Genomic DNA, 14,953 nt, shown 5'->3' on the forward strand with positions numbered 1-14,953 from the left:
TCAAAATAAGCAATAGAGACAACAGCAACTCATAAAATGGAGGACATCATGGAATACTGATGGATTTAGATAAGGTTTTATTTTTAAATTTTTTTAACATATTTTAGGTAGGATTTTATAAAGGAAATTGAATTTGTGTTCTATGAGAGATGAAAGATATTAAGTTTAAAGCTTTGAATAAGGTTGGATTATTGTATAGACTTTAAGGAGAATACACAATTTAGTAGTGTTGGGACAGGATAAAGATTTTTGTGTAAATAGCTTTTAGGTTTGGTTTTGGTTTTAGTTTTGGTACTGGGGATTGAACCCAGGAATGTTTAACCACTGAGCTATACTCCCAGCCCTTTTTATTTTTTATTTTGAGACAGGGTCTCACTGAGATGCTAAGGCTAGCCTCAGTCTTATGATCCTCCTTCCTCAGGCTTCTGAGTCCATGGGATTACTGGTATGCACCACCAAGCCCAGCTACAATAGCTTTTTTTGAGTGTGATGTAAATGCCTAAAATTAAAAGTATTGTGACAACTGGGATCTTTACAGTGTCTAATTCTATTTGATTTTCCTATGGCATCTATCTAGTCCTTGTCACTATTGTCAGTCATTGTCAGAGGATTCCTTTAAATGCTTTAAAGTCACTCTCAGCAATAATCCAATCAATGATTCTCAGTCTTCTATGCCTCTCACATGTTCAGCACAGGTGTAACATAATGATCATCCAATTGAGAATTAGTGAATTAGTTGAGTCACCTATGAAATCACTCATAATTAATTATGATTTACTCATAAATATAAAAACATAGACAATGAAGAGCCTGTGCTTGCTGGGCTCAGTGGTGCACACCTGTAATCCCAGAGGCTAGGAAGGCTGAGGCAAGAGAATCACAAGTTCAACATCAGCCTCAGCTACTGCAAGGCCCTAAGCAACTCAGTGAGACCCTGTCTCTAAATAAAATACAAAATAGGACTGGGGATGTGTGGCTCAGTGGTTGAGTACCCTTGAGTTCAATCCCTGGTACCAAAAAAAAAAAAAAAAAAAAAAACACACACACACACACACAAAAAGAGCCTGTGCTTCTCATGTAATAAAACTCTTACTAATTTCATTGGATTTGTTTTTTCATTTACTCAAAATTTAGGTTGACTTAATAAGGCTGATGGTTTAGAATTGATCTTCTAGATCTTGCCCATCACAGTTTTAGGACATTTTTCGGTAAATTTAAGTGATGACAAAAATCAAAGCTTATAACTTTAATTTTTTTTTTTTTTTTTTTTTTTTTTTTAGTGAATTTAGCCTTACATGGTAGTAACATTTAGAAACTTTCCCAAATTAAAAAAAAAAAATGTTATGTAGACATAGGCCTTAAACTTAAAAACAATAACACTGTAGCTTTCTGAGTATGTATAAATGTAACATAGAATTCATGGAGTCAAAGGTTAGGAGTTCATCTAGAGTGTGATAGTATTAAATGGAGTTTAAACATTTTATCATAATAGCTGCATTTAGTGTCAGTATCTAAAACAATTATCAGATGTTTTCTTCATGTTCCAGTAGAATCCATATTACCATAGCATTAAGAATACTAGACCTCCTAAATGAGATATAATTCATTTTTGTTGTTGTTGTTGTTCATTTGTTAAAAAATTAATCCTTTCTTAAAAGACTCAACAAGGAGGAGAGTGGTACTATATATTTCCTTCTAAAATCAGGAATTTAGTTTGGCTTTTTTTTTTAATTTAAAAATAAAAGCATTAAAACAAAGCTTATAAAAAACATACATGAATATCAGTTTTTGGTTCCAGTTTCACAAATAGAAACAGAAAAAGTACCTTTTTTATTATATTAGAAACATACTTTCATAATCTAATTGCTAATAAAGTATATATCTTGATCTTTATTTGATCAGGTACCAAAAATCAATTTAAATTTTACTTTAATAACTTTAGACCTAGTTTTCTTCTACTTTGAGTTATAAATCAAATTGATTTACCAAATATTTCAGAAGAAGGAAGAATTTTTTGTTATTGAGGCAAAATTATTATTTTATATCAATAGTTTTGACCATTGTTCTTTTTTTAGAATGTATTTAGTTATATATGGGTACAATACCTTTATTTATTTTAATGTGGTGCTGAGCATCAAACCAAGTGCCCCACATGTGCTAGGCAAGTGCTCTACCATTGAGGTACAACTCCAACCCACCATTGTTCTTTTTAATAACTTGTCTTTGGCCGGGCACATTGGCACATGCCTATAATACCAGCTGAGGTAGTAAGTTAGAGGCCAGCTTCAGAAACTTAACAGGACCCTGTCTCAGCTTGGCATGGTGATCATGCCTGTAATCCCAGTGACTTGGGAGGCTAAGTAAGGAGCCTCAGCCTCAGCAACTGCAGGTGCTAAGCAGTTCAGTGAGATCCTGTCTCTAAATAAAATACAAAACAGGACTGGGGATGTGGCTCAGTGATTGAGTGCCCAAGTTCAGTCCCTGGTACCAACCACTACCACCACCACTATTACCACTCCGCCCAAAAAAAGAAAAAAGACCCTATCTCTATATAAAAAAGCTTCAATATAGTTCAGTGGTAGAGTGCCCTGAAGTTCAATCCCCAGTACCATTTAAAAAAAAAAAAAAAGAGAGAAAAAAAGACTTAATTCTCACAGTGTGTTTGATTGCTATAGATTTTTCTGTAGTATAATGGAAAAATTACATTGTTCTCATGAAACTTCCTTGAAGCGTATTGTAGAGTTCTCCATGTAGCTTATTTACTTTCCATTTGGTCTTCTAGCTTAAATTTTTATGCAGCATATGTATATCTTTCAACTCTATTTTATGTGATAAAAATTTGAATAACATGTCTTATGAATTATAAATACTGCTTTTGAAATTGCCTTGGTTACAAACCTAAAATTTTAAAAAATATGTTTCAGTTTACTAAATTCTCTGACCTATTCCTCATGAATTCTCATAATTAGCCCCTAATTGAGCCTTTTTAAAAAATAGAATCAGTGGGCTGGGGATGTGGCTCAAGCGGTAGCGCAATCGCCTGGTATGCACGGAGCGCTGGGTTTGATCCTCAGCACCATAAAAAATAAAAATGAAGATGTTGTGTCCACCGAAATCTGAAAAATAAATATTTTTTAAAAATCCTCTCTCCTTCTCTCTCTCTTTCTCTTCTCTCTTAAAAAAAAAAATAGAATCAGTAGCCATATGGATATTATTCTGATACCATCAGTGTAAACATTACAGTCATATCATGTTAACCATATTTTAGTTTTCACAAAAGTTATGTGTATATCTAGAAGAATAGCTTTCATAGCATATATAACAATATACATTTTATGATGTTAAAGTTAAGATGTTAAAAATTTGCTTATTTTAAGGCTTAGTACTTTTTTTTAAATGTTATTTCCAACTAGAATATTTCTAAGACTATTTATTTTCAAATGTTTTCTTTTACAGCCTGATGTGTGAAAAAAGAATTTTTGAAACTGTGAATAGTGTAAGGCATCCCTTTTTGGTGAATCTTTTTGCATGTTTCCAAACCAAAGAGCATGTTTGCTTTGTAATGGAATATGCTGCCGGTGGGGACCTAATGATGCACATTCACACTGATGTCTTTTCTGAACCAAGAGCTGTGTGAGTATGCTTTAGACATTTGTCTTAGTTTTTCCATGACTGGTTTCTTGCTGGAAAGAAAGCTCTCTGAATAGATTCTTATAAGAAATATTTGAATTCCTTATCTTTTTGCCAGATAATTTTTGCATTTGTTTATTGTATTGTCCATGTTGAAAATGTCATGATTTCCTAAATCACACTTGATAATTTAGACATGCAGTTTAGGTTCATTTTAGTAAATGAATTTGTTTCTTTTTTGCTATTAGATTTTTCTCCCTAGGGAAAAAATCTGGACCATGATTTTAAAGACAAATTATACTTAAAGTACATTAAGTTTTTAAAAACACTGTATATTCATATAAAATATTTATATTTGCATTTTTACAGGATAATTTAAAAGTATCTATATTAAGTACTTGCTTGCTTGTGCTTAATAATATCTCTGAAGGATCATAAAGAGGAACCAAAATAGGTTGAGTATCACTTATTTGAAATGCTTGGACCAGGAGTTAGAGTTTAAAGTTTTTCAGATTTTGAGATATTTGCATAGTTAAGTTATCTAGTTAAGTGTACCTAATCCAGCACTCTGAAATTCTTTAAAATCCAAAACTTGGAGTATCATGTGGTATTCAAAGTGTTTCAGATTTAAGATTTTCAGGTTAGTGATACCCAACTTGTGTCTATATATTGCCCCCAAGGAAAGGGATGGAAAGCAAACTTTACTATAAACTTTTTGTAGTAGTTTTTTTGAATTTAATATTATTATTATCATCAATGCCTTTGCTTATTCAAAGACATTAGTAATAATAATAAACCCTTGATTGTATGCATATAGAGAGTATATACATATTTATTTTTCCTATTATTCAAATTTTATACTTCTAAAATGGTAGATCTGGGATTTGAACCAAAGAAAGTACTCTTAACAGCAACTACTCTGCATGCTGATATTCACCAAGTTTATATCTCTAGCCCTGATTTCTTCTTTTAACATTCCAACTCTAATAGTATTCTTTTCCATTTGTAAGGCTAATAAGCATCTTATTTAGTATTTCAAATTGAATACTAGATTTTTTCTATTTTCCCTTCTACCTTACCTGCTATTCCCCAGGCCTACTGCTCTTCAACATTAAAACCATTAGAAAGTTCAATCAATTCTATCTCTGAAATACACCCAAATAATAAAACTTGATTTCTATAGTACCTTTATTAGTTTTACTCTTGAATTTTTATCTTGCATCTATGTTCTGTTAAAATAGCAACAGACATTTGTATTACACTTTAACTCCATGTTTGAATCTCATCACAACCATTAGATGTATGTAGAACAGACAGTAAGTAGCCTTCAAGCTTCAGATGAGAAAATAGGGATTAGTTCTGATAGGTATTGAAGCAGTCCAAAAAGAGCAAAGGTCAGGAAGTATTAGAAATATTAGAAAACTAATATTCCCTGGATATTTTAAAATTTAAAGCAGAGCATTTAGACCACACCTAGCTTTGTGCCAACTGCCATTGGTATTTGTTCTATTTTTCCTTTATTTATTTATGACATTGGAATTTATTTTTGTTTTTAAAAGAAATAAAAATACAATTCTGTCTTAGAAAATTTTTATTTTTGTGGAGAATACAGACCAAATACAAATGAAACTATTAGACTGAGTGAAATATAAGAATAAACTGCTACATTGTAATACTCCCAAATCAAGTAAGGTTTCTCTGATCACTAAGGTCCCAGCTCAAATGTTTTTTCTTTGAAGGCCCTTTACTGACTACACAGCTTAAAATATCACCATATCACTAACCTTGAAGTAGGGCACTCTATCCTATTTTCTATTTTATTGTCATATTACTTTAGTTCTACTTGAAATCATCTAATTCTTTTTTAACATGTTTACTGTTTGACTTCCCTCACTAGAAGGAAGGAACAGGAACCATGTCTGTCTTATTTACTAGTGAAACAACTGAAAGAGTTCTGGGACATACTAGGCAACCTGGATTTTTAATGACAGAAGCTGTGGAATCAGAATAGTTTGATTCCTAGCTTTGCTGTTTCTTAGCATTATGATTTTAGACAAATTAGTTTCTTTGTCTGAGTTTCATTTTCTACTTCTTTAAATTTTTTATTGTAAAGCTTGACTTGAAGATTAAAATAACAAAATACTTATTATAGTAAGCATTCAGTGAAATATGTTAGAATACCCATTTATTTCTTAAGTTGATAATAATTAGAACGGTCTGCTTACAAAGAAACAGAGAACTCAAAAGTGTTATAATTATCACAATATTGTTTTGCCACCAAAACTGTGCTAAAAAAGTCTATCATAAGATGTTTTAAAATCACGTTTATTTTAACAAAATTCAGATAAATCCTTTAAACTGATAAGTTATTATATAAGGTCTAATGTATAATCAAATATATATCTCTTTTTCTTTTTTTAATATAGTTTTTAGTTGTTGATGGACCTTTATTTTATTCATTTATTTTTATATGAGGTGTTGAATTGAACCCTGTGAGGCAAATGCTCTACCACAACCACAACCCCAGCTCAAATGAAATATATATTTCTAAATGTATTTTTAAAATCCCTCCAAATTCTGGACCCATTTTCAAAGAAATAACATACAACATACTTATATTATCTACATGTGACTAAGTATATTCCTAAGAAGAACATTCACCAAAATGACGAGTAATTATTTCTTTGTATGGCAGTAGAGTTGGGATGAGATGGATAGATAGATGAATTAAATATTGTACTGGGGGGGGCAGTGTGTATTTTATGAAGAAAATATTCATAATTGTTACCTGTGTATTAAGAACTAGTTTTCCTGGCTGGGATTGTAGTTCAGTGTTAGAGCACTTGCCTAATGTGTGAGACACTGGATTCAATCCACAGCACCACATCAATCAACAACTAAAAAAAAAAAAAAAAAAAATTTTTTAAATTTCAAAGAACTAGTTTTCCTAAGTGTTTCTTCTATATATTTGTATTTTTAAATTTGTGAATTAATTATTCTCTCCATTCCCACTAAAGTTGACATATCCAAAGCCAAACTCATTTTCCCCACAAAAGTTGGGCTACTACTGTATTTCTTTATCTATTCATTCCACCAAGATGGAAACCTTGAGAGTCATCTTTAACTCTTCCCACTCCTTCATCCTATAGTTAATGAGATACTATGTCCTGTCATATTTGTCTTTTTTTTGTTGTTGTTGGTTTTTTGTTGTTGTTTTTTAGTTTCACTTGAATCCATCTTAAGCTCTTTCTTGTCATTACATTGGATGTTCTTATCTTTTATTTGCATGTTTATAAAAGCCATCTATCAGAAAAATTTCCCTAACCATAGATAGAATCATTCTACCCTAACTCAAATGGTTTGATTCCCTATTACTAAGAAAACAAACTTCAGTAATCATAATATGACACTCAAGATCTTTCACCAAGGCTGTTTTTTCACACCCCTATTCCTTTATCCCACTTGGGGAAATGCCATATATTTCCCCCACAAAACTGGTCCTTGTACTCTGTCCTCCTGTCCTCACCACACATTGTAGTTCCTCCTATAGAACCAGATCACATGTCCCATCTGAGGTCCTCAGTGACTACCAGGCAAGGTTAAGGACTCTGTTATGAAGACTGTACTTTTCTTAGTTTTAAATTTTACTCCTAATATCTAGTACAATATGTTATACATAGTAAGAACTAGATAAATGTTTGTGGAATTAACTACAGAGTTGTGCTTGAAAGCATAAGAATATAAACTGGAATTCAAAAGCATTGAAGTTTATTAAACTTTCTATTTAATTATTTGAACAGATTTTATGCTGCATGTGTAGTTCTTGGGTTGCAATATTTACATGAACACAAAATTGTTTATAGGTAAGTAATGTTTTTATTCTAATAGCTTACTTTGGTATGAATTAGCATTTAAGATGATCGATAAAGGTGGTTTACATTAATTGACTTCTAAATTTTTTCTTCATGCAATAAGTGAGTTCTAAAATAGTGAATCCCAACCTGTTTTATTTCCTCATTTTTTTATTGGTGCATTGTAGTTGTACATAATGATAGGATTTATCATTACATATCTCATGCACACAATATAATCTGGCCAGTATCACTCTCCAGTATTTCCCCTTTCCTGCCCTGCCATTTGCCATTTGGTCCATTTTCTCTACTGGTCTCCCTTTGAATTTTAGGAACGTTAGGTGATTTTTCTCATCCTTGTTTTCCTTTTTCCTTTCTAGCTTCTGATTATGAGAGAAAACAAAGGACCTTTAACCTTCTGTGTTAGACTTATTTCACTTAACATGCGAGTCTCTAGTTAAATCCATTTTCCTGCAAATGCCATAGTTTCTTTTTTTCTTTATGGCTTAATAAGACTCCATAGTGTATACATACCACATTTTCTTTATCCATTCATCCATTGTTAGATGTCTACACCGTTTCCATTGTTTGGCTGTTGTGAATTGTGCTGCTGTAAACATGGGTATGCATGTATCACTGTAGTAATATCCCTTTAATTATTCAGGGTAAATACTGAAAAGTAATATAGCTGAGTAATATGGTGACTCCATGCCTTTTCTTTTGAGGAGCATCTATATTAATGAAACCCCAACTTTGAAAGATATTGTCCACACAATAATTACACAATGAACTTCTTGGTTCCTGCTCCTCTGCCCATTTCCTAATTAAAATAGTTAAATTATGAGTTGGCCTATGATAGCACAGTTTAAAATATTCATCCTAGTGAACATTTTGCATTTTACTGATCCACTGCAGAAAACCTCTGTAGGCCAGTACTACTCAAAATGTATTCACAGTGAGATAACTAGTTGTGCCAGGGTGCAAGCCACAGCACTGCTTTTTTCATTAAAAGAAGTCTTAGGGGCTGGAGTGGAGTTAAGTGGTAGAATGCTGCCTAGCAAGTGCAAGGCCCTGGGTTTGATATTTAGCACAACAAAAAAAGTTTTGCTGTCATCTGAACTAAACAGTGTGTTGGTAACACATCCAGTTTATGTCTGGCACAATCTCTTATCAGATTTTAGACTAGTAATTAATATTGATGGTAGTCCATCAGCTAGTCTGTGGGCCATACACCAGACATATTATTGGACTGAAAAACCCTGCTCAAAATTCAAGGGATTAAATTACTCATATTTTCAACTAGCTTAGTTTGTATAATAAATTAGCTTTCTCTATATTTTGAATTATTCTCTTAGAAGGTTGAACTTTTCCCCAAACCTGCCCACCTTATTTATACTGTTGCCTTAATTCTTTCTTATGATGGATAAAGGTGTATTTCAAATTTGGACTAAGTCAAATTAACACAAATAAAAAGTTAATAAAGCCTGAGTTAGAAAGCACTTGAGCCCTTTTCATACTTTATATACTTTTTTTTTTTTTAAGAGAGTGAGACAGGGAGAGAGAGAATTTTTTAATATTTATTTATTTATTTATTTTTAGTTATCGGCCAACACAACATCTTTGTTTGTATGTGGTGCTGAGGATCGAACCCGGGCCGCACGCATGCCAGGCGAGCGCGCTACCACTTGAGCCACATCCCCAGCCCCATGCTTTATATACTTAAAAAGATAAAATATTCCTTACTTTCTTCTATTTCTACATAAAAGGAAAAAAAACTATATTATATAAAGCAGTAAAGCTTGACAAAAAGAAAAAAATACACATTTGTGATTATAGTATTTAACCCTCTAATTATAACTTGAAAACCTGATCTTAGAAAAAAATGGGACTCCTATTGAAATAATTGTTTTACTATGATATCTAATGATTTTCCTTATTTTCTTCATTTTTTAATTTTCATCCTGAACAGAGATTTGAAATTGGATAACTTATTGTTAGATACAGAAGGCTTTGTGAAAATTGCTGATTTTGGTCTTTGCAAAGAAGGTAATTGGGTTTTAAAATTTCTTTTCTAATAGATTATCTCTCTTTTGTACTTTAGTAATTTTCCAAGTTTCTTTGAGAAACAAAATATATTTTTAATTTTAAAATTTTTTATTATTTATTTTGATTTAAAAATTCTTATTGTGAATTGCTCATGTAACCTCATGACTTTAAGCAAATATTAAGCATTAAGCTGTTCATTCTGTTGGAACTCTGCAGAATGAAATACGTAGTCCTAATTACCTCTGCACCTTTTGAGAACTATTAACATTTTAAATAGAAAAAATACTTCGAGCACTCCTGTAACTCCAGCAGCTTGGGAGGCTGAGGCAAGAGGATTATGAGTTCAGAGCCAGCCTCAGCAACAGTGAGGCCCTAAGCAACTCATTGAGACCTTGTCTCTAAATAAAATACAAAATAGGACTGGGGACTGAACTCAGCCTGAGTTCAGTCCCCAGTACTCACCTACTTGCTCCCCCCGCCCCCCAAAAAAAGAAAAAAAAATACTTGGAGGTATATAGCTATCCTGAGACAGGAGATCATAAGTTCAAAGCCAGCCTCGGCACCTTAGCAAGACCCTCTCTCAAAATAAAAAATTGAAAGAACTGGGAATGTGGCTCAATGGTTAAGCATCCCTGGTACCAATGAACAAACAAACAAGTAACATGGATGTAGTCCTTTCTACTTAGGAGTGCTGTTAGAGTATGGGGCATACTACCCAACATGTTATAAATAGGTATTCTTGACAGTTAATATATTGCATAGTAGCTGACATTGTCCGTCTTCCCCTGTACACTAGCAGCTTCTTGTTTCTTATTCAACTTTATTTTCATAACATGTAACATAGTACTTGGCACATCTTATATTCAGTGAATGTTCAATTAATTAATTCAATTAATGAATACACTTTGTTGCCCATCATATACTAACAGACCTCCTAACTATGGATTTCAGTAAGTTTTTTCTCTAATTGTATCTGTGTAACCGATACTATTGGCTTGAATACTTTTGTATTTAAAAATCTGGTTGGTTGCTTGCTTGTCTTGTTTTTGTGTTGTTTGGTACTGGGAATTGAACCCAGGGGTACTTAACCACTAAGCCACATCCCTAGCCTGTTTTTATACTTTATTTAGAGACAGGGTCTTGCTGAGTTACTTAGAATCTTGATAAGTTGCTGAGACTGGCTTTGAACTTGTGGTCCTCCTGCCTCAGAACTCCCAAGCCACTGGGATTACAGGCATGTACCACTGCGTCCCACTCAAGATCTCTTCTTAACCCACTTTTCTTCACTAATTTTTTATCATGAAATCCCATGTACATTTTCCTTTAGACCAATCTTTAACCATTTTTTAAATAAAAGTCCTTTGAGGGTCTGAGTTTGATCACCATGTACAGCAAATTTAATTTTGCCCTACAAGTATACCTTCTAATTTTTATGTTAGGTTTTTTTTTTTTCCCTTGCTAACAAATAATATAAAATTTATCTTTTTCAGGAATGGGATATGGAGATAGAACAAGCACATTTTGTGGCACCCCTGAATTTCTTGCCCCAGAAGTATTAACAGAGACATCCTATACCAGGGCTGTAGATTGGTGGGGCCTTGGTGTACTTATATATGAAATGCTCGTTGGGGAGGTAAGCAATAGGCCTGAGAGGAGAGGAGAAATGATTGAGAGAACAAATCATGTCACATATAAAACCAGCTAACATAGCTCCTATATAAGTGGAACTTAAGTTTTATGAGTATTTATAAGATGCTAATAATCAGCTATATTTCTATACTACTTCACTAGTATATTTTCTGTTTTTATGTGATCTGTGGAATGTATTGCCAGTATTTCCAACTATTAGAAAATAGTTTCTTATATTTAGGTATTACGCTATGGTTATGGCATGATCTTAAGGCAAACATGTACAGCTGATCATTTCATAGGGAATAAAACAGCAGGAAGACTAGTAGAAAGAATATACTTTCTATATACGGAGGAAAGTCAGCTATACATTGGTCAAAAATAAGTGTTACCTTCAAAATTGTGGAGCTTAGTGTAGTGGTGTACACCTGTAATTCCAGTGACTTTGGAGGATTGCAAATTCAAGGTCAGCCCTCAGCAACTTAAGTCCTGTCTCAAAATTAAAAACAAAATAGAAAGGACTGGGGATGTACATCAATGGTAAAGCACCCCTAGATTCAATCCCAGCACTCCAAATTTGGAACACAGATGAAGAGATTAACATTTTACCCCTTGTTTTCTGTCGATTAATTTAAAATAAATTTCTGAGGATACCTGAGTTGTAGTACATTTATCATTTAAGAAATTAAGTTATATGAAGTAAATAAAGGTAATAATTGTCTATTGTGTTATAAAATTATTAGGAATAATAAAATGGAGGTAAAATTTTAAAAAGAGTAAGATATTTTTTTGTTTGTTTGTTTGTTAGCTCTTTACTGGGGATTTAACCCAGGAGTTCTTCACCACTGAGCACCATCCCTAGAACTTGTTTATGTTTATTCTGAGACAGAGTCTCACCTAAGTTGTTTAAAACTTTGCTAAATTGTGAAGGCTGAACTTGAATTTGTTGTCCTCTTATCTCAGCCTCATGAGTTGCTAGGATTATAGGCCTGCACTACCTTACCTAGTAGGAAAGAATAAATATTTTGACAAGTAATTGAAAACTACCATAGAGGGATTTGATCTGGAAATGCAAGAAAATTTATTTTATGGAGTTGATTCTAAGTTCTCAACAACCTTCCTCATACAATCAAGGCATGAATAGGTTTGCAACTGAGTAATGAATGAACAAATTATTGAATGTTGGAAATTTTTATAGTTCTGAGCTCATCACTTACTGGCATTTATACTGAACAAACAAGTAAACGAGTTTGTCCAACTATCTAAGCTCCATTTGATATGAGAAATTGGAGTGAATTTTCTGCAAGGGGAAGAAATGGACAATTAAAATAACAATTATCACATTCTAGGAACTATGCTATGTGTTTTATAAATTAGTCCATTTAATGTCACAGCATCCTGTAGTAAGCTCCAAAGTGGTCTATGCCCTTTTCCAGATGTATAATTGGAAACACAAAGACTTTTTTTAAAAAAAAAAAAAAAAAAGTCACACAGCTCTTGTGTGGAGGAGCTGGAATTTTTAACTCACTTTGGCTTTAGAACCTGTTTATAAACCATTTTGCTTTGCTACTTCAGGACAGGGTATTGAATCCATCCAGCCTTCTTGTTAATTAGGACTAAAGATCCAAATCTGAACTTTTCACCTCTTTTTAGAAAAGTTACTATATGGTATGTAGGATGAAAAGATACCCTATTTACCACAGTCTCCATTTTCTAATAATGTTGTAAGAGTCCTCTAACAGTTGCATCTATAAGCTGTGGCAAACTTGAACTTCATTTTCTCCCATTCCTTTTTTAAAAAGTAACATTTTTGTGGATTTCTTTTTAAAATATAGTATACAAATTAGTATGAGACTTAATTTAACAAAAATTACATGCTTGCTTAAAATTTACTCTATTAGTGATATGAAAATGTGAGATTATTGCAGAATACTATAGAATTAATAGCCTCTTCATTCTGCTGCTTCCAATTCTAAAGCCACTGCAAGGTTTAGCAGAGAACAAGAAAGTCTCCTATTTCATAGATTTTAATAAAGCTTCTAATTAATTGGTATCTTAATTATCTAGAAGGCATGGATCTTGATATTCTTTCACAGCTGGTTATTACAATTTCATTTCATTTTAGTATCTCCCAGAGGATGGATGGGAAAAGAACTAGGCTTAAAGCTCATTGTCCTGCTTTATGATTTTATAGCATTAGTGAAACTTTTTTTTTTTACTATTTATTTTTTAGTTTTAGGTGGATACAATATCTTTATTTTTTATGTGGTGGTAAGGATCAAACCCAGTGCCACACGTGCTAGGCGAGCACTCTACCACTTGAGCCACAACCCCAACCCCAATTTGAAACTTTTTGTAAACTGATAAAAGTGTGGTTTGACTAAAGTTAATGTCTATTTTCTGTTATTACAAATAACTGAAAGTTTATTGGATATATCATGCATTTTAAAATTTGTATTTGTGTACCTCTGCTAGTTTTGAGGACTGGAAAAATTCCTAGAATAACCAAATATACCAGGTCCTCTTTTCCCTATGTCAAATGAGAGTGGGTATGCCAGAGAGGTTTAAAGAAACATTGGACACTAACACAAGATGCTCTAAATGTTAATATCTGAACAGACTATTGGATCTTTTTATATGTGCTTAAACTTGTTAGCCTATTATTAATCCTATTAGCTTATCTCTTGGCAGAAACAAGATACTTTAACATTTTAAAAGTATGCAGATGTTTCTTTGCTTTTGATATACTTGTAGAGTGACAATTTCAAGTATAAAATTGTTGAAGCAGAAGACAAAATCACCCTCTGTATTGCCTCTTAAAATTCTGATTGGGAAGCCCAGTGAAATAGTTTTCCCCTGACTTGCTATTTCAATCACTAAAATAAATTAGATTTATCCCACGTAGTAGGTATTTGATTTATGTGTGTTGAATGAATGAATAAGCTAAGGTTTTGGTAACTGAAAGGTATGAAATTTTCTTAGTTATGAGCAATAAGATTGACAGCTCAGCCTTTGAGTGTTGAGTTTTGAATATTATTTTCACAAATTCCTCAGTTTAAAAATTTCTCCCTTTCTATTAATATTGCTTTCTGCTTAGCTTTTTTATTCTTAGCTTCTGACCTTATAGGACACAAAAATCCGAATTAAACCTAATGAAACAAGTTAGCCAATATTTCCCTGATAACCAGTGAGAAAATAAGGTTAGATACCCTGACTCATTTCAGTGATTTTAAGGTATTAAATGATATTTAGACATTCCTTATTTTGAAAAATTACTAGTAATGAAACCATTTGAAATTGTGAGACAGAAGTTCATCTTTCAGTTTTCAGGATATGTGAGAATTTCTCCCTTTGTTCATCAAATTGTCATACTATATATAAAAAGTAACTACATTTTTATGACTCATGGTCATCATAGTGAGCAGTAATTTTAATATTGTGTATATTAAAATGTTATATTGTGTTTGTAACATTAAATATCCCTGGAAATTTGTGTTTTTTAAATTCCTTTCAGTCTAATTTTGTTGGCAGTTGCTTCTTACTGCAGTCATTATACCTACTGATTAATACTTGTATTGTGTTCCACCATCATTTATTTAAGTACATCCATATTTGATGTGCTTCCACGACTATATTTTCCTCCATTATAACATTGTTAACCATGTTTACGGTACTCATTTTCTTCTTCCTTTCCAAAATTGAACTTCTTAAGGATTGTTTCTTACCTAAATATTCCTCATTGTTCAGTGACACTCTTAAAAGATGACTAGCCAGATAGATGAATAAATGAATGAAAT

At 32.5% G+C, this 14,953-nt stretch overlaps 1 protein-coding gene across 2 annotated transcripts in view; it reads left to right on the plus strand.

The window, feature by feature from the left end:
* The window catches only part of Pkn2 (protein kinase N2), a 116,623-nt gene that overhangs the window by 97,631 nt on the left and 4,039 nt on the right, over window positions 1-14,953 (plus strand). Inside the window, exons 16-19 of one of the 2 annotated variants that reach the window (XM_026403322.2) lie at window positions 3,457-3,633; window positions 7,431-7,493; window positions 9,451-9,527; window positions 11,018-11,160. In XM_026403322.2, coding sequence (XP_026259107.2) covers window positions 3,457-3,633; window positions 7,431-7,493; window positions 9,451-9,527; window positions 11,018-11,160 — 460 coding nt within the window. The remainder of the gene's footprint in view (window positions 1-3,456; window positions 3,634-7,430; window positions 7,494-9,450; window positions 9,528-11,017; window positions 11,161-14,953) is intronic. The other variant, XM_026403323.2, reaches the window with a different exon arrangement.

Source organism: Urocitellus parryii, chromosome 11 (genome assembly GCF_045843805.1).
Source record: "Urocitellus parryii isolate mUroPar1 chromosome 11, mUroPar1.hap1, whole genome shotgun sequence".
Taxonomy (NCBI): domain Eukaryota; kingdom Metazoa; phylum Chordata; class Mammalia; order Rodentia; family Sciuridae; genus Urocitellus; species Urocitellus parryii.